This window comes from Populus nigra, chromosome 1, assembly GCF_951802175.1.
Source record: "Populus nigra chromosome 1, ddPopNigr1.1, whole genome shotgun sequence".
Taxonomy (NCBI): domain Eukaryota; kingdom Viridiplantae; phylum Streptophyta; class Magnoliopsida; order Malpighiales; family Salicaceae; genus Populus; species Populus nigra.
In genome coordinates, this window is record NC_084852.1 from 38,625,050 (window position 1) to 38,646,308 (window position 21,259).

Consider the following 21,259-nt stretch of genomic DNA (forward strand, 5'->3'; position numbering starts at 1 on the left):
ATATTTATAATTGGTTGGAATTTTAGGGTTTTGTGAAAAGTAGCACCCACCGTGGTCTGAGTCCAAAGTATAGTGTGTGAAATAAAAAGTTTAGTATGAGTTGTTGAGTAAGAAATGCACACGTTAGAGTTCACAAGAGAAAAAAGATATAGCAGCAGCAGCAGCAGCAGCAGGAAGGAATCAAGTCCCAAACTTAATTTATTTACTATCCTCTTGTTCTCCCTTTCTCACCCTAGCTAGCTAGTTCCCTACCCGCACGTCCACTAAAGAAACACCCTCTTCTTTCTCTCTGTCCCCTCCTCTTCCTATAGCCCCTCAAGTGTCATTTTCTCACATATACTTCACACAAAAGAAACAGCCATTCACTTCATACCTTGTCATTTCTTCTCTCCCTCATCATCTCAATCTCGAACCCCTGCAACTACTCCCCTCAATTTGATCCAAAGAGAGAAAACCCAGAAATCTCACCTGAAAATCTCTCAACCCTTTTGCTTAAATTGTCCATGATAACCGTCTATATCTTCATCTTAATTTCTTGATCCATAACAAATATACTCTCCTACTGCACTGCACTTACAAGAAAACGTAAGACAATAAGAAAAAAAAGACAAATTAAAGAGGAGATAATTAGGAGACCTAAAAGGGCTTGTTTGGCTGCTTAAAGATGGAGCTATTCCCAGCACAACCAGATTTATCCCTTCAAATTAGCCCACCAAACAGCAAACCCACATCAACATGGAGGAGAACAGAAGAAGAGATGGATTTGGGGTTTTGGAAGAGAGCTTTGGACTCAAGAAACTCTATGTCTCCAATGGCAAAACCCGATACCTGTTTTGAGCTCTCGCTATCTAATCCAAAGGTTTCAGAACCTAACTCCAACCATTTTCACAATATCTTGCAAAATACTAACAATTGTAATGGTAACAGTCTTTTCCACTCCTTTCAAAAAAACCAATACACACACCCCCATCACAAACAAAACCGCCTCCATAATCATCATCCAGTACTCTTTCAGCCGCAACAACAAGAAGGGCTAAGCCAAGAGCTTGGTTTCTTGAGACCCATTAGAGGGATTCCTGTCTACCAAAACCCTCCTCCTTTTCCTTTCTCTCAACAAACTTTAGATAATACTTGCTCTCAAGATGCTTCTTTGGCTACTACTAATAACACCAGTGCCACTACTTTAAGTCCATACCGGTCTCAAGGGTTGATGAGATCAAGATTCATGTCAAGGTTTCCAGCTAAAAGAAGCATGAGAGCACCAAGGATGCGTTGGACTACCACTCTCCATGCTCGCTTTGTTCATGCTGTTGAGCTATTGGGTGGCCATGAAAGTATATGCTTCATTTTGTTTCTTTCTTTTTCTCTAACCTTCTTTTCTAGCTTCTCCTTTTTATCTTTTCAGAATTTTTTTCCTTTCTTCTTTCACCTTTCTTGTTCATTTCTTTACCATCTTCAATAACATAGAAAAAAAAAAGGAACTTGGAAAAGAAATTTAACTCATGTTTTCCTTTCCTTTTTCTTTTTTGTTTTTGGGGTTTAGGGGCTACACCCAAACTAGTTCTTGAGCTTATGGATGTGAAAGATCTCACCTTGGCACACGTTAAATCACATTTACAGGTAATTAAAGCATACTCTCAACTGGTTTATCTCCCTGCTTGCAGTGTTTAAATTCCTTTGTGTGAAATAAATAAAGAAAGAGATTTTTTAAATTGTCCCTTTTCTTCTTGTCTTTATTTTCTGTCTTACCTTCTAACTAGACTTATTGGCTTGAGCTAATAGTGTTAAATTGATGCAGTGTTAATTGTACTTTTAAGCAGAATTTGCCTTTTAATAGCCTACATTACAGGAAGGGTGTTTTATTACATAGGTCACAAATTCCAAGGTTTCCCTGCACAGGGTCTTTCAAATCCTTAAGCACTTCTTTTCTACTCATTTTGGAAGAATGAACGAGAGATAGAGAGAGAGAGAGAGAGTGGGGTATTATCGATTTCAGGAATCAAGTAAGACAAAACCCCAGGAATTCAAAATGAGTCCTAGCCAAGCCGAGACAAGTTTGCACTCGGTCCATTTTTATTACTTTTAAAAACATTTTCTCTCACATTGAATGGAGGAGAAAAAAAACACAGAACAAAACACCATCATTTTTCAATGATATGTTTCTCAGATGGGTTTATCAACCAACTTTTTTAACCATGGTGAAACTCATTCATGCATGCCACATCCCATATCTACATACATGCATGCATTTAGTAGGCAAATAAATGCTTATGTTCAAAGTTCAAATAATCTCCCACTTTTTATTCGGTACTTGCACTGAATATCTCTGATGTATGTATCTCAAACAGTATTATTGATCTCCTTTTCTTGTTTTATCCTTTTGTGTTTAAGTTTTTTCGCAATTCTTTTTGCTCTGTTAATCAATGCCCGGAAAGCCTAATTTGATGCTTCATCAAAAAATTAGTCTAATATTGGTCGTGAAAATGTAATGAATGCAGATGTATAGAACTGTAAAGACTGATAGAGCAGCAGCAGCTCCTTCAGGTAAACAGTACCTCCCTATCTATATTATCTTTTATTTCTTGAGAATTTTCAGTGATGAGTATCCAAATAAACATTCATATGCAACAATATTACTTATTACTGTGCATTATGTTAATCAATGTTCCTTAATTAAGTCGGTCTTAAATATTACTGACTTCATTTAATTTCCCTTCTGTTTTTCTCTGTTTAATTATCTTGTACAGCACAATCGGATGTGTTTGATAACGGATCATCTGGAGATACTTCAGAAGATTTTATGCTGGACATTCAAAATCCTAGAAGGTTAGATATCTCAAAGCAACAGGGAAGACCAGGTGCTCACCAAGACAAGGACTATCACGCTCTCTGGAGCAATTCTTCAAGGTACTACAACTATAGCATGCTTATTACTCCTTTGTCTACCTTTTTTATGTCATAGGTTTGTTACAGAATGCAGGCTTTATTGGATAATATAAGGGCAAATCATAAGAAAACAATAAAAAATAAATGGAATTCAGAACAAGCATAAGGAATTTGTGATGCAGTTCCCAGTTTCTATTCTTTTTTATTTCCCTCTTCTCAGATCATAAGGTAACAAAGGCAAGATTTAAACCCGAAATCTTTCCCCTCTTACAGCTGTTTTAAGTGCTAGTTAGGGAAACTTAGTAACATTGAGTGACTATTTGCCCTTTAATTAACTTGCCATTTGGCAACCCAGAAGTCCAGAATGGTATTTGGTTATTTGTCATTGAATTATTTTTCTTTCTAGCTAGATGGAAGTCCCAAGAAAAATTAAGACAATTACGATTTATGAAGTAGAGTTTGGAATACTTCCATGTAGTAAGGACAAAACAGATGAAACTTGCATGGATATTGTCGTCGTACTGGGTATCCTATCCTCCTTGTTCTGGTTTCTTGATCTAGATGTATAATGATTATTGATGTAAAAATAGGATTAAGCGTGTTAGATTCTTAAATTAAGTTGATATAAAATAAAAAAACCGAAGTGCTGTCTAGGACCATATCCTGTCTTCCTCTCTCCAGTCCACATCTCAACCTTATATTATATCAAATATGGTTGCATGCAAGAAATACAAAAGGAGGAAGAAATGATTTCACTGCATTGTTCTGTCCGTCCATGACCATCACGATCACTGAAACTCTATGATGGGGTAATTATACTCTTCCTTGTATCAGTGGGTGAAAAGGAAGTTTAAAAGAATCCACTCACTCTCCTCCATTATTCCAAGACATGAGAGTCCCATTTGACAAATCCACTTATAAAAATGGGGATATCTCTTTCCTTTGGATTTTGTGGGCTCGGATAGAGAGAACTATTAAATGGGGCCTATGGTTAGAATACTTAGCGTTAAAGCTAAACCCTGTGATGGTCCCATTATTGGAAAATCGTAGCGCCAGATCAGTTTTATGCCCTTTGAAACTTCCTTGCTATCGGTTGTTATGTGTAATGGGCTATCACATGGGTGAGTTCAACTTTATCTACAATTAACACAGAAATAAAATGTAAGAGTGAAGGGAACTATAAAAAAGACAGCAAAAGAGTGCTTTCTTTTCTTAGTTTTGCTTTTTCTTCTCTGCTTGGCTTCCACTGATAGGAAAATATTCTCTCAATCTGCTGGTTTGTAGCAGGGAAGCTTCGTTGCATGGAAAATTAAAGGATTCTGGTGGAAACTTACCCTCCCTCGAGGTACCAGAATTTCAAATCTTTCTTTCCTATAATGTCCTTGATTTTCAAGATGCTGTGTCCAGCACGTAAATGTTCTGTTGTTGGAATGAATCTAGAAAAGCCAATTGTTTATTCTCTTTCTCCATCACGCCATGCCCGTTGGAAAGAAACAAGAAAGGCAAGGGGCTTTCACACTCTTGATAGCTCAGGTTATTCGGGAGATGAAGGGGTAGTTTCGTAATTCTCTTAAAAAACCATTTAAGGAATGGAGAATATTTTTTTTTTCCTTTGTTACAATAGAGAATGGTTTTCTTATAATATAATGTGAAAAGCTTCCTGGCCAAGAAGAAGGGGGGGGGGGGGATGCAAGGAAGGAAGGAATTAAGGACATTTTCATGCTCATGATTAAACAAAACCCTAAAACGTAAAAACTGAGCTCTCCTTTGAGTCTCCAACCCCATTTTGTTGACCTGGATTCATAGATGGTTCAGATCTATATATGTACTATATATAAGAGTCGGTTGGTAGAGTCAAATATGTAATTGTAAAGGTAAGATCATATAATGCTAGTAAATAATTGTCCTGTTAGGCAGTCGTATTGGGAAATTCACAGTGCATGGTCACACTCTGGCAGTTTTCAAAATGTTTTCCTAGCTTGCAAAGTTTCTTTTTTCTTTGATAAATATTCTATTATTCCCAGAGCCTTTGATTCCTCCCTTCACACACTTCCCTTGTGCTTCTCTGCTCTAAGCAATTTATTGCCCTAGCTACTTTTGTTTTCTTTTCATGGTTTCTAATTTCAGTTTTGAAATAACTTTTCTTTCTTTCTTCTATAACAGAAGGACGTGGATCCAAAGTGCTTGAGCTATGAGAGAAATATTTCAGATGTAAGGTCACCAACCCTTTCAGGGACAAGCCTCAAGAAGCCTAATTTGGAGTTCACTCTGGGCAGGCCACATTGATGTTATTTACTGTGTGCGCTACTCATTTTTGAAATCATTATATCTCAGGAGAGTTACCCAGGAGAGAAAATCAGAGAAAAAGTAAAGAGAAAAGAAAAGTAAAAGAAAGAAAAGAAAAGGAGAGCTAAAGAAAGACAAGGAAACAAGAGAGACAGAAAGCAACAAAAGGTGAAGAGTGAAAAAGGCATGTCCTTCATATCAAGCTTTGCGATCCAAATCAACATATTATATTCCTACGTAAATATGAAATCTAATTGATTTTATATGCTTTGCACTCTCAGAGAAAAAAAGAGTGAGAGAGAGAGAGACCGTTAGAGAGAGAAGGAGATATATATATATATATATATAGAGAGAGAGAGAGAGGGGGGGAGAGACCTTTAATTATCTTAAACCATGAAGTGATCCTTGGTAATTGTAATGGAGCACTTTACATTTATATAATTTATTTTCATATTTTTACCCAAGTGTTTGGGGCTCTATTTCCATTCCTAGACGTTGTCACATGCTTTATACACTTTGTGCACAAAGGAGAACAAAGACTTTTGAGCATATGAGCCAGGAAAGTAATGGAAATAAAATGCATGACAAAAATATAAAGTCGTAATATATATATATATATATATATATATATATATATATATATATATATATAAAGTTATCTACAAGAAAGATAGTTTTTCTAAGCTGCATTTTTTTTAATAAAATCGAGAATGGATATATAATAAAATAGAAAAAACTTAATTAGTATGGACAGAGTTTTAGCTATATAGATTGCAGTCCAGGAATCAATCTAATTACAAGGAAAAAAAAAACAAATAAACATAAAACCCTACTAATAAAACAAGTAATACAAAACTATACAAAATCAAAATTTAAACAGACTAAACTAAAATGTATTCATGATTTCTATTAACATGGTATACCAAAATGAAGAAATCAGATTCTTGATTATATATATAACGTGAAGTCATTTGGGAGAAAGACAAATAAATCAAACAGTAATTTCTTCGAACAATAATCTATGAACACATCTTAATTAAGCATGTAAATCTCTTATCAACCCATCGAACATTTGTGTCAGTTCCCAAAAGTGCTTTTACTAGTCACATCTCATGCTTTAATCAATATTAGGGATTTCTTTTTTCTCTGTGGGAATTAATTTCCTTTCTGTCCGGCATTATGCTTTAGCACATTGCATAAAGATTGACGCAGATAATGCCGAAATTCTAAACCTTTTATGTCATTCTAGGAACAAAATAGCTCTTGCAATCATTAACTTTACCAATGCACTTTAAATTTAGTATGGATAAAGCATAGAACTGTCATCACAATTTAGCTTTGCAAAAAGAAGATCGCACCTTACATGCCATTTTACCACACACAAAGGGAAGTTTCTGTGAAAGTGCTGAAAAATCAATTTGTAATATAATTGAACTTTAAAGCCCTTAGATGTGTGGAACTTTTGACCCGTTTTATTCTCCACTTGCTAAAGCGAGCGAACAAGCCTTGCACGTGAGCTAGCCTATACATTTAGAAAAAATCAATTCAAGTTTTGTCACCACCACCACCACCTTCGATTATACCAATTCAAAATCTCAAAATTATGCCATGTATTCCTTTTATTTTTTGGGTAGTTGTTCAAGACTTTTTTTTTCTCTAGTCCCTTTACTTTTGATCCTTTTAATGACCCAGGCTTTAATTTCTTTGCACTGCTTTCTCGCCTTGATGGCCTTTTAGCTTCCCAAGTGCATTTTTTTCCTTTTCTTCTCTAACATGGAACATAGTACAAGTCCAGAAACAAAACTATTTCCGCACAGTAGCACATTCAATAAAACTTTTTAGCTGGGTCAATGACTTAATCCCATTTATAACAGTGTAAACATTGCATTCTCCTTATTTTTATAATTCAATTCTAAGTAGATTAGTAGAAGATCGGGTGGTGTTTTTTTCCTTAATTTCTTTTAGTTCAGATCTTGGGAATAGTATTTTAAAAAAATTATTAAAACAAACAATTTACAGAGTTCGGTTAAGATATGCTTTGTATTGAAAACAAAGCACAACACAATTTAAGATATCATTTATTAACAAAAAACGAGTCGAACTACTAGATCCCATTAAAGGATGATCCACCAGCTTCAACTGATGTGAGGCTCCTTAAGCCAAACAAAAACACCGTCCAAAGTTTTATCAAACGGACGTACGTTTACAGATGTATAGACAAAGAAAACAAAAACAAAAGGCCAAGAGGAAAAAGGAAAGAAGAAAATGGAGAGGGGAATATGAAGAAAAGACATGGGATCGGTGCCTCATATATATGAGGATCAATATTAACATTACAAGTCATTCAATAATAGAATTTAGGAGAGAATAAAAAAAAATCTTGATGATACATGACAAGCATTAAATTTTTTATATATTTTTCAATCATTTTGATTCATTAATATTAGAAATAAAATTTAAAAAATAAAAAATATATTATTTTAATATATTTTTAAATTAAAAACATTTTAAAAATTAACTTTTACCGTAATGTGAAACATGCTTAGAGCATATGTGTCTACATGGCTTGGTGATAAGAGACAAGACAACTCTCTAATTGAAGTTTATTATCAATAAGCTTGTTAACGTTTTTTTACAAGTAGCAAGGTGTTTGTAGATTTTTGGCTTATCTCATTAATTAAAAGATTATATGAATTGAATTTTTGTTCCATTCTCAATTTTTTTTTATTGAGAGAGTATATTAATTCCCAAAAGTAATTTTTTTAGATTAATTGAAGGAGTATATTAATTCATAAAAGTAATTAAATATGGGGTTGAATGGGTCAAAAACATGTATGTGGGACTAGGGGTAAGAAAAAAACAAGTAAACAAGAAAACCAAAACAAAAACAATAAAAAAAAAAACCAATAAAAAAACAATAAAAAAATTACCGATTAAAAAGCCTTTTAAAAAAATTATGTCCCATCACCTAGCAGAATAAAATTTGAAATTGAAACCATCTAGGTGGTGGCCCAGTGGTAAGAGTTTGGGACCAAGAGGTTTGCTCCCTCTGTAGTCTCAGGTTCGAGCCATGTGGTTGCTCATATGATGGCCACTGGAGGCTTACATGGTCATTAACTTCAGGGCCCGTGGAATTAGTCGAGGTGCGCGCAAGCTGGTCCGGACAACCGCGTTAAACTAAAAAAAAAAAAATTTGAAATTGAAAAGTGAGCTGAAACCATAAAATTCAAGCAATATGCCAACTCTTAATGACCACGTCAATTTAACAAGATCATTAGGTGTGTACTAGCTAATGGTCAAAATTGAAAATATTCAATTCCTTCTCTATCAAAATGGGTGGTATTTTCTAAACTCTCCAGAACACTACATATGATAAAAGGACAGCTCTGTCATAAGTACATTGTGTTCTTGTTGACTGATCGGTCATTTAATATGCAAATTATTGCTTAAAATGTTGAGAACAATAATGTCGAATAAAATCCCTCAGCGCTAGTCCTTGATAATAGGAGATTTGAAGAGAATGAGCTGTAAGGAAAAAGCCTGGAGAATGAATAGAGAAGAGAAGAACATGTGAAGTCCTTTGTACAGTGATATTCCTACCAAAATTTTGTTCTTTAGTCAAATGTGTTCATTCTATGAGTGCAGAGTTTTATGCTTTTAGGCACATATTAGGCCAGATATAATGCTCAGTTTGTGAAAAAGGTTTCAATTCCTACAATTACTAGATAATACGAGGGGGTCCAACTGTTGGTTGTCCTTCTTGATCAATCACTGCCTGCACAACTGGTGAAGCACCTATAATTAATGAATACATTTTCAAAAATATTCAAAAGTACTATTTAGGTTGGAGACTCATTCTCTTCTCTCTTTTTTCTTTTTCTTTTTGTTGTTTTTTCATTCAGAAAGGACCAAAACTGGACTACTACTCTCACTGTAAAGTTGAAAGCTAGTTAGTGTATCCTAATACTGAATCTTCATTCCTTTTCTTTTCGCTAACCTTGTTTTTGCCGATTGGTTTCATTTTAATGCATTCTATGGTTTATCCAAAAATAAATAAATAACAAGTTTGATTTGTGTCAATTAATCCCCTGTATTCTCAATTTCATCATACACTATCAAATTATTTGTCCATAGCAAGGAAACAGAGATACGGTTAAAAAAACCTAATTCACCACCTAAGGCAATAGATCAACCAATATCTACGTGGTAGGATATAAGATTATCATTTATGTTATGCTGTGGGTTAAATTAAATTTTTTTTAATGTAAAAATAATGTTTGGATGTTGTTGAAAGAAAATTTAAACCATATAAGGTTGATTTAATATGATCCGATCAACCTGACGGGTCGAAAAACAACTTGACGAATCTAAAGAAAACTCGAATGACTAGTAAAAAAATAATTTGACGGAAAAAATTCAAGACTGTATTTTTTTAATAAAAAATATTAAAATAACTACATATTGAATTGACTCGGGTTTAACCTGTCAAATATGCAACCCTAGTCATGAGACCATGATAAGCTCAAAGAAAGATAATCGAAATAAATAATGAAGTTTAATTCCCAGTAAACTCAATGTTGAAGGATAAAATTGAAAAATATTAAATTAAAAAACGAACACAAAAAACAACCTGAGTCAACCCAAGTTAACTTACTAAACTCCTAACACGGGTTATATGACTGAAATAACCTCATGAAAAGTGAATAAAAAATGCAACTCAAGTCAACTTCAGTTCACCTACCAAACTTGTGACCAGGTTATATTATTTTTCTTTTCTTGGTTAAAGGTGAGAGTCATGCAACCAGACATATATATGGGATCAATCTTGAGTAATCTGCTGGAAGAAATTCAATATCTAATCAAATATATATACAGATTAAGTTTTCACATGCAAATCCATATAATCAAGTTAAAATTAAAAATTTTGTTCGAAGAAAAAAAATTAAAACAAAGACAATGCATTCTTATATATATGCTTTGTATTTTCAACCTTTAAAACATACACATTCACATGCCGTAACATTACCAACATAGGCTCTCAAATCCTATTACCATCCTTGTTCCATTTTCCTTTATGTTTGAAAATATGCTTTTAAGTTTTAGAGCTTACAAATTCCAGATCAAGATTCTCATTAGCAACAATTAAAACAAAAAAAAATTAACTCATTGAATTAAGAGAGAAAGAGCAACAAAGAATAGTGATAAGAATCAAGGTTGTTAAAATCGTGTTTTGACTTATAAAATCATACGATTTTACGAGTAAAAACATGCTTTGCATGCTGAATTGTTTGAAAAATCAAAAATGGATGAAATCTGGTGAAATTGTTAAAATTTGGTGAAATCGCAAAAAATCACGATTTCAGAGTTGATTTCACGATTTTGCAAAATGTTCCCCCATGCTCCAGCTGTTCGGCGCCTATTGGATGTGCAAATGCACAGTCACACGGTCATCACTCGTTGCAGAACATGTGGATTTTGTCTGCAGACCATAGAAAAGTGGAGGTCAGAAATCAAGAGGGCTGCAGAGATTAAAGTCAAAGCAATAATATTAAATTTCAATTATTTTCATATTTTTTCCCATATCTTTTACTTTTCTTTGTTATATTATTTTGGCTATTCATTCACCTTAAATTACTTATATTTTTTAATGGTATGATAGCAAGTAGAAGAGATTTTATAAATATAAATTAGATATAAAAATAGTGACGGGATAATTTAAAAAATTATATTTATTATGATGGGTTGATTCACGAAACTCATAATTAGAAGCTTAACTCGTGTCATATTTTAATTTATACAAATAAAAACACCGATTTTAATAAATTTGATTACTTTGACTTTAGTTTTAATCATTTATTTAACCCGATCAAATTTGATCAAAACTCAATTAAGTTAAATCAAATAATTTTTTAAAAAAATAAAATTATGTTGTTTCAATCAAATAATTAAAAATTAATAACCCCAGCTCCAAAAATATACTCAAGCAACATAAATCATTGACTTACACAATTAAATAAACATTTTTCCATCCCATAAGATGCTTGAACTATGTATGAATTTTTATTTGAAGCATGAATTTTTTTGTTAATGTATTTTAAAATTCCTTAAAATTTTATGATTTTATAATTCGTTTTTACGATTCGAGTTTGTATTGTATTTTTTGTGCCGTGTCAAAATCATGATTTTAACAACCTTGAAAAAAACCCTTAATAATTTGTAAAATCAAAACTTTTTGATGAATTTTTCAATTATGCCTTCAAATCGGTAAAATTCCATAATCAAAATTTTCAAAGAAAAAATATAGATTTAGTAACCTAGCCAGCAAAATTCACACATACCATCTCAACAAACAATTTGTTAAGGTTATTGTAAACATTAAACCTTATAAAAGTAAATAAAGGTTAGAAATAAACTTAAAGAGAAGAAAGAGGATGCATCGTGGTTAAGGTACTAGAGATAGATACAAGAGACAAAGAGGGAGGGGAGAAGTTTGTAGGAGAGTGTGAGATATAAGAGACTAAAGACAAAGAGGAAAGAGAGGGTGGCTATAGAAGGAAAGAGAATTAGGGATTCAAAGAGATTTCTAGTTAAGGGTTCAAACTCAACTGGTTCAGTTTGGTTAGTTATAGTGTTTTGAAACCAACCCCAAACCAAATCAAATTTAAAATTTTTCTTAAATGATTTTATTTTTTTGGTTTGGTTTTCTCAATTATTATTTTTTACAGTATTTTTAGTTGCTCAGTTTTCGTTTTAGCTTGATTTAAAGTTTGGCAATGCGGACAAACACTATTTGCCAAAATTTTGAAATTTATTTTTTCTTCAAATTAATTTTTTTTATATTTTTCAATCATTTTAATGTATTAATATTAAAAATAAATTTTAAAAAATAAAAAATATATTATTTTAATATATTTTTAAGTTAAAAGCACTTTAAAAGATTAACTTTTAAGGCAATGTGAAACATGCTTAGCTTAGCATATGTGCTTTTGACCGGGGGGGCCACAAGCTTGTAAATGTTTTTTACAAGTAGTAAGGTGTTTGCAGATTTTTTGGCTTATTTCATTAATTAAGATTATATGAATTGAATTTTTGTTCCATTCTCAAATTTTTTTTTATTGAGAGAGTATATTAATTCACAAAAGTAATTTTTTTAGATTTATTGAAGGAGTATATTAATTCATAATAGTAATTAAATATGGGGTTGAATGGTTTAAAAACGTGTATGTGGGACTAGGGGTGAGAAAAAAAAACAAAGTAAACAAGAAAACCAAAACAAAAATAGCCAAAAAAACTAAACCAAGAAAAAAAACAAAAAAAATTACCAATTTAAAAACCTTTAAAAAAAAGTTTAGGGTCGATTTCTAAAACTTGAAACTGACTAAATCGAACCGGTTCAGTTTGAACCCTCAACAGAAAATTTCTCTAAATTTTCTTTCCTTCTGCAATCACTCACCCTTCCTTCTCTGTCCCGGGTCTCTTTTCTCTCAAACTTTATAGCAACCTTCTCCCCTCCCTTTATGTCTTGTCTCTTTTCTCTTGTCTCTCCTGTCTATATCTGGTCTTTTAAAAACGATGCAACATCTCTCTTCTTTATAAGTTTATTTCTTGGCTTTATTTATTGTTATATGGTTTAATGTTCATAATAACCTTAAGAACTTGCTTCCTAAGATGGTATATGTGGATTTTGCAGGGTAGGTTACTAAATCTGTATGCTTTTTTTGGAAAACTTGATTATGGAATTTTACCAATCTAAAAGCTTAATTGAAATATTTGATTCAAAGTTTTTATTTTACAAATTTTATAGGTTTCTTATCATTGTTCTTCACTACTCTTTCTCTTTTAATTTAATATTTTTATTTATTTTTTGGTTTTAATTATCGCTAATAAGAATCATGTTCTTGAATTTGTAAGTCTTAAAACTTAAAAGTATATTTATAAACAGAAAGAAGATAGAAAAATGGAACAAGGGTGATAATAGGATTTAAAAGCCAAGCTATAATGGTAAGGATATGGCATGTGAATGTACCTATTTGAAAGACTAAAAATGTGAAGCATATAGATAAGAATGCCTTGTGTTTCTTTTCAATTTCTTTTCTTTGAAGAACTTTTTTTTTATTTAAACCTAATTCTCTGGATTTGCATGTAAAATCTTAATTTTCATATATTTGATTGGATAAAAATTACTTTGAATAGATTGCATAACTTTTATCTTTTACAAAGAAAAAGAAAACACCGGATTCTTTGTATGTCCAACAATATATCAATTTATTAGGAGATCTATTTGGGACCCACTACAACAATGCATGTTAGAAAACCATGGATAAAGATGTGATGTTTTAAAGTTTTTTCATCTTGCTGCCTTTTATCTAGTGTACAGTGTGTAATTATTTTAATGCACCAAAAAAAAGCAATGTACATTCACCATCACAAAATTGTTAAATGTTGATGAAATATTCTGTCAGTGTTTATGCATGATATCCATCAGCGATTTAATTACCGATGGTATTCCTGATGGAATAATATCATTGATTAATTTATTGTTAGGATTTTATTTATGTCAATGATTTCATTAGAAACCTATTATGGCGACAAAATTGTCAACGAACTTTTCACGCTTAAAAAATAATGACATGTTTTTATGTCCGTTGAAAAATCCATTGATATAATAATTATTGGCAAGATATGCCATTGGTCATTGGCCATTGGCCATTACCTATATATCATCATTGGAATTACCAATATATTTTCCATTGGAGAGTCCAAAAACTCAAGAAAAATCTATAATTCTTCAAAGAAATTTGTTTGCATATCTCTAACAAAGTCATTGATAGAATCTTTTATGCCCTTCACTGATTTTGTTGGTATTTTATATATTTTTTTCATGAAGATTTATTATAATCTTAATTAATTGTATTTTTTTAACCTAGAATCACAATAGTAAACAACAAATTTGAAAAAAAAAATATACTATTAATTTAACAGTTAATACAAGTATATTAAAACAAAAATCTTCATAAGATGGAGTTGGAGGAGGAGGAACAATTCCTAAACCCAAAGGTCAACGATGTTCAGAAATAAAAAGATAATATATAGACAAGTATGCTTGTCTTTTCTCTCACTTCTTCTTATTTTGTTCTTTTTACTTTGCTTTTAGATTAACCTTCAAAACAGATAGTTGTTAATCAACTTGTTTTTGGATCATCTCCTAAACGGTCGGTGATGGCTGACTTGGGCCACATTGTGGGGTGCCTATAGTAAAAAAAAAAAAACTAGAATCCACCCTCATATCTCAAGCCATAGTCATTGACATACTGTAAATTGATTTATATCAAGTCTACCAGTAGCTCCAGCCTTCGACACCAAATAAAGATTGTATTCCATATAGGTTAAGATTGCATCTTTATGTTTCACATGTATGGAGGTGTTATATGATTCCTACAAAAAAAAAACAATTAAAATTCAAAATCTAAGTCAAAATTCCAAGAAAAAAGTCAAGCCTATTATAAATTTTAAGAAATTACTTACAACGAACGCTTTGGCTATGCTATCAACAAATTGCTACACCTTTTTCACCCCATCCTTTCTTATATTTGTTTCCATATATAACTCCATTGGATTTTGTTACCCCTATCTAAGTTGTGTGTCCTACAAAATGAATCCTTTGTTAAAAAAATCTCACAAATAAACATTAAATTAATATTTGAAGAAAGATACTTAAAAAAACATAATGAGGCAGTACTAGGTCTTTTTTATGGTTCATAAAAAGAAGTGATCCATATGTGTGCTTGCTCATGAAATCATGAGTCTCTTTATTTATGTTTTGAGATTCAGACCATAAGCATTTTTTGAAACCATTTGACGCCATAAATTCTTGAAAATTTTACTAATTGTTCTTCGTGATGTGGCTCGATCTATAATATTTCCATAATTCAACGTCATTATACTCGGTTCTTTCGTTTGTATATTTACGGGTGTCATACCACAAAATCATGCAACCTAGTTTAGAAAATCGTTAAACATATATAAGATAATAAAAAAAGAGATTGCAATTTAAAATATATATATATATATATATATATATATATATATATATATATAAAATTAACATGTTATAACTTACCTAATTGCAATGTGGCTTCCTACACTCTCATGGCCACTCTCTTGTTTTTCGCATCCCAGTAAAATCTTATAATCAGTTTCGTAAACTAATTAGTTTTCTAAATTAAAAACTATATATTGACTAAAAGTATGGAATTTATCTTCTAACCTTAAAATTTTCTACCAAGCCTTATATATACTCATCTATTTAAGATGATCTTAAATCTGACTCCATTGAAATAATAGTTCTTCCATCAAATATTTCATCATTGATGTTATCGTACAGGAAACTTTAATATTCGTAAACCTAAAAATCATTTCATCGAAACCATTTTCATTCTCATTAATGAGAAAATTTATATAACTTAATACAAATCTTCAATGACGATTAAGAAAATAACTTACATGTTGAGGTCGGCCTTCCATTTAGCAATAATCGTGCCAAAATAAAGTCTTTAGAAAACAAGGTTATAGCTCTACAACCCGCATTGGACGAGCCTTGGTCAATAGCATGTGCAGTAGATGTCTCTACATGATCGGCACCTATATGCACAAGAGGTTTATCGACATTACTGTCTAATAAAGTAGTAGCGCTCCTATTCGACTTGGAACCTTTTCTCACCATCTCAAAAATATAATTAACCAATTCAACAAGAATATAAATTAGGGATTTAACCACCACTAGTTATTAATAACAACCATAATTATTATAGTATACTATAGAGATTTTTAACTAAAGCAAAAGCCAAGCATTCAGACAAATAAGAACCTTGGTTTATATGTAAATAAACATGTCAATAAGATTTATTTATCAACCAAGATTATATATATATAAAAAAAAAATGGCAAAAAAAAAGTTATCCAAAACACAAACCCCCAAGTTGGCTAAAAGCATAAAAAAATGATGGGTTGCAAGCCACAAACGTTAGTTCATAAAATTAACTCACAAACTAAACAATTATAAAGCTCCCAGCTTAGAAGTTGAAATTGGAAAAATTACTTCTCCATAAAGAAGATAAAGTAACCAGACATGGCAATGAAATTATGCCCTAAACATAAAAGAATCAAATAATAGTGAATAAAAAGCCAGTAATATAAAATACCATGAATCTTGATAGGTTCATCTTACTTTATCATGGGCAACTTCAATACCTTGGCTACTCACTACAAATACTAGCAGTTTTCTAAATTTCACACTGAATAAGCATTTTACAGGGTTTAGCATCAACTAATACCTTCTCAACCTCTGAAACAATTTTCTCATATTTTAACAATGGCCTTCTCCTTCTTTGGATTTAGCAATCATGTCATCCATATATACTTCAATTTCTTTATGCATCATATCATAGAACAGAGTTATCATTGCCTTTTGATAAATAACTCCAGTGTTTTATAGGGTTCCCCACAGAGTAATGAATGTTGTCTTCTCTTTATCGTTGTTGGTTATTTTGATCAAATTGTACCCAGAGAAACATCCATGAAGGAGTACGTTGAGCTTCGAGCTGCATTATCAATCAGGACATTAATGTGTGGCCAAGGAAAGTTGTCTTTCGGGCTTGCTTTATTCAAATCCCTGTAATCTTCATATAGTTTGATTTTGTCGTCTTTCTTGGGAACTACTACTATGTTAACTACCCATTATAGGTACCTAATCACCTTTAAAAAATCAGCACCCCATTGCCTTTCTATCTTGGCTTTCACATTGAGTACCATATCTAAACCAATTTTTCATAGTTTCTGCTTCACATGTATATTTTCTTTATTTACTAAATCTTAAAGATATAGATTTTAAAAAAAATTGATAGCAAATATTTTACCAAACATCACTTTAAAGAAAAATAATTGACTTATCTAAAAATGAAAAAAAATTAGGAAAAAAATACTACGTTTAAAAACGAAACCAGCTTACTTAAATACAACAAAATATAACCTTAACTTCCCAAAAAAAAAAAAAGACATTTTGAAAGAAAATAAATAAATTTTATACATAGTATTTACACATAAACAATATCAAAAATCACATAAAAACTCTCAATTAATACCTAGAAAGTTGTTGCAAACCAATACATTACTATAAAATCAAACATTGCAAATAAGAAAACCTTAGCCTCAATTAATAATGGTTTCTGCCCTTTATAAGATCCATTTAATTACATTACTATGTGCCTCTCTATTGCTTAATTGCGCCCCTCTAGATTAGCTTTGAATAGTTGCTATGATTATATGATTATTTTTAAAGACTGGAATAAAATATTTTAGTTGGATTATAATTAAAAGTGGAAGTGAGAAAACTAGACTAGCAGAATTCTGATTTTTTTAAAAAAATAGCACAGTTAATAAAAAAAAAATTGTTAGGATAATTTAGTGATAAATAATTTATTTCATTTTTCCCCCAGTATATCTTATCTTGGCACAACTCGAAACCTAACTTAATAGCCTAAATCCTGGCTGGTCTGTTTCTTAATTTGCCGGAAAAACCCATCTCTACCGAGTGAATTTACCAACTAAGAGATTCCAAAAACAGAAGCATTATTGATTGCACCATTCTTCTGACTTTCCCCTTTACTTTAAAGTGTGATTCTGTGGTCTAGGCCCCATAGTCAGTACTATAACCTAATTTCTTTTTTATTATTATTAAAATTTCAAACCCCATCCCATCATGTATGCAATCAACGTCTCCAGCTTTGAGATAAAATATGTTTTTTTTGGAAAGTTTTTTTTTATTTTAAATTATATTTTTATATATTTAAAATTATTTTGATTTGTTGATGTAAAAAATAAATTTTAAAAAATATATTATTTTAATATATTTTAAAATAAAAAAGAAACTTTTCATACCCATGCAATTACCGAATAAGAGTGAAAATAGAAAATGATTTCTCTCCATTCTTTTTAGATTTACACAAGTCTTTTAACATGCTAATTCTATTTATATATAAAATAAAAAGGCGACAGTGCTTATATATATAATAAGAGTGTTGATTTATTATTTTAGTTATAACCAATACAATTCTAATGTTCACTCCTTGTATTCAATTCAATCACCACCAAGAAACTATTAAAACCTGCTCAGACAAGAAAAGTTAGATGAGGATTTGAATTTGATAAGTGCCGGGAGTGTGATTGTATTTGTTTTTTAAAGTATTTTTCATATTGAAATATATTAAAATGATATTTTTTTTATTTTTTAAAAATTAATTTTTAAATTAGCGCATCAAAACGACAAAAAAAAATTTAATTTTTTTAAAAACACGGTTTACATCGCAATTCCAAACGGTGCGGCAACTCCAATGACTTCAAGTAGCTGTCGGTTCAAATTTTTTAATTAAGAAAAAACTGAGAAATAAGTAAATTGTTTGTGTTTATGAAATTCAATTATTGAAAATAAAACAAATTTGAGACCAAATAATGTTTACCACATGGAAGAGGGCAATTTGAACATGCACAACGAGAGATACAGAGGAAAGAAAAGCAGCAGGGGAGCAGAGACTTGCGAAGCTACTCGACGCCCCTGGCTATTCTCTACCTCCCGGTGCTACTAGGCCGTACTGTTTCTAGTGCCTGACACCCTAGAATGTAAAATAAAAAAATAAAAATTATTAAATCATCATTACACTATCATTAAATGACTCATGGTCCACCACTTTACACGTGTCAGAATCACGTCTCATTGTTGTGGACAGTTAAAAGTCCTGCCAACCGTCAGATCTTGCTACCTGCCCAAAGAATGAAAGGGACTTGTAACGATGATGTTCGTTGTTTTTTTCCTTTTGTTTCCGTTCACCAATGTCGTTTCATGAATTTTGCAGCTTTTATTGAGTAGCTCGAGAAGCTTTATTATTATTATTATTATTATTATTATTATTGGAGGGTCGAAAAGGTTGGGCTGAGGGTCCTTCTTGAAGGGTGGTATATCCATGCAGCATATTTAATGCTCTGGTTATGCATGCAGATGCAATTGTATAGGACCTGTAAATATTTGTCATTGAAGAGGCTTTTCAAATGTACAAATGCTTTTTTTTTTACAGTAATTTATTTGTTTTCAACATCATTCTTTTTAAATTCGACAATATTGTTCCAATGTTTTCCCTTCTGTTTTGGAGAATTTGGTCGACTATTGCTTGCTTTCCTAGATGGGAGGAGCTGGGCTAGCTGCTGATTTGAAAAGGATAAGGTAGGACCACTGTAGTAAAGTCGTGTTTATATATATATGGTCTTAATATTTTCTTTTCATATATATTGGCTGGATAAAATGAGACATTATAAGCCTTGGGGGATCCAATGTAAGAGGGATTAAAAGGCTTATATCAAAGCCCATATAATTTATATTATGTAGTAATTACGACGGGTAAAATGATCAGTAATAATTCTTGTCACGTGTCGATCAATCCAAACACATCCAACAAGGTAGACTAATGCATGTAGGATCCATCACAATCGTCACATCTTTTCTGAAAAATGAAGATTTAAGGAACTGCAGCACCATCAGAGCTTGGTTATGTTTGTCGTTTTACAGAAGCATGCATGGATTGAACACCACCCTATCATGGAAATCACATTGTTATGATTCAGTTATACATCAGCTTTCACTGCTGCGTGGTGCATATGCGCTCATACTCCACGAGTTTGCTGCCACTGAGCCACGAAATTCATTCACAAATAAAGTATAAAAATGTATAGACAAGTAAAGAAAAAGATGCCAAATAAATGACTTTTCAGCACTGCTTGAGATTGAATAACTAGTCAGATCCTTTAAGAAATATATGTGCATTATTCCACTTGAATTTTGAAGTGATATACATCCGTGTTTTTTATATATATACACACTTGTGGTGTTCTGCTCCTGAGATTGTTGTTAACGTCACTTGCAAAAGACTAGAAAGAACTTGTTTTATATAACATCAGGTAGTGGTCATCTCTGGGATCACTCTTGTAAGACAAATGTATGCAAATTTGTGACATATGCTTCTTTTGGTTGGGTTGCCCAAGGAGAAGGAAAAGATATGGCTTTCATGGGCATTAACCCCCAAAAAAAAAAAGAGTAAAAGGGACTTGCCATAGCTATTGTTGCAATCTGGAACTTTTGGAGAGGTGATAAAAGATTCGCATTCTTGTCAACCTTCATACTGAGGAGAGATTTAGTAAAGAATCAGGTCGCTTTAACCTTCTGAAAAATCATGTAAAAAAGATGAGTCATGCTTTACATGATATATGATAACCATACATGTGTGTGGTTATTGTTTTCAACGATTTATCTCGAAGATGTTCAAAAATTCAAGATATATTTATATAAATAACATGTTGTTTAGAGTTTAAGATAATAGTTAATTAATATGTTCAATTAGTACTTGGATTTCTTGTTTTTTAGTTTAAAAAATTTTAGATTTATGATAAAAACTTGAATAATTGCAAAAAAAGTCTCAATCAGGGACATTTAAAAACCATATAGTGATAAAGTCAAAACATATAGGAAAGATAATAAATATCTTAAGGCAATAAATGACATTAAATTTAAGAAACAAAAATGTTTTTTCATTGAGCTTTAAGGAATTTGTCAAACCTGTGCTATTTCAAACTTAACTAACTGTTAAGTCCAAACTTTTTAGTTATGACATGCTTATTAGATCCACATTATCTTGGACTTAATTTTTTTTATTTATAAAAATCATAACCAAATATTTGATAATAATTAGTAAAGGTATATACTTTTTTCAAGCACCCTCTTCCTCAACAAATGCTCATGCAGAATTTAACTAATATCTCAGTGGTTTGGTTTCGGTTTTATAGTTTAATAAAGTAAATTAGAGATATGGGATTAAATAAAAAAAATATGTGTGATAATATATGTTTCTAAATTCAACTTTTCATATGAATTTTTTTATTTTTTTTGCCTTGAGGATTTTTTTTTCACCACTTATTCCATCGGATAAAACAGTAATGTTAAAGAAAACGAAAAAAAAAAAGCATTGCAAATTGGATGGACACTCGA

The 21,259-nt window shown here is 31.5% G+C and overlaps 1 protein-coding gene across 3 annotated transcripts; it reads left to right on the forward strand.

The window, feature by feature from the left end:
- Positions 1 to 178: 178 nt before the first annotated feature.
- LOC133696812 (probable transcription factor KAN2) lies at positions 179 to 5,651 on the forward strand. 3 transcript variants are annotated; one of them, XM_062119100.1, is made up of 6 exons: positions 180 to 1,334; positions 1,544 to 1,620; positions 2,499 to 2,544; positions 2,748 to 2,907; positions 4,174 to 4,231; positions 5,050 to 5,651. In XM_062119100.1, the coding sequence occupies exons 1-6, from the start codon at positions 665 to 667 to the stop codon at positions 5,170 to 5,172; spliced, it is 1,134 nt and encodes a 377-aa protein (XP_061975084.1). In that variant the 5' UTR covers positions 180 to 664; the 3' UTR covers positions 5,173 to 5,651. The 3 variants fall into 3 exon arrangements, with proteins under 3 accessions (XP_061975091.1, XP_061975084.1, XP_061975078.1); XM_062119094.1 differs by having other exon boundaries at positions 182 to 1,334; positions 4,171 to 4,231; XM_062119107.1 differs by lacking the exon at positions 4,174 to 4,231 and having other exon boundaries at positions 179 to 1,334.
- The last annotated feature ends 15,608 nt before the right edge of the window (positions 5,652 to 21,259 follow it).

Coding starts and splice junctions, on each gene's coding strand:
- LOC133696812 (XM_062119094.1), top strand. CDS start 665: ATGGAGCTATTCCCAGCACAACCAGATTTATCCCTTCAAATTAGCCCA. Junction 1,621..2,498: donor ACGTTAAATCACATTTACAG/GTAATTAAAGCA, acceptor TAATGAATGCAG/ATGTATAGAACTGTAAAGAC. Junction 4,232..5,049: donor GAAACTTACCCTCCCTCGAG/GTACCAGAATTT, acceptor CTTCTATAACAG/AAGGACGTGGATCCAAAGTG.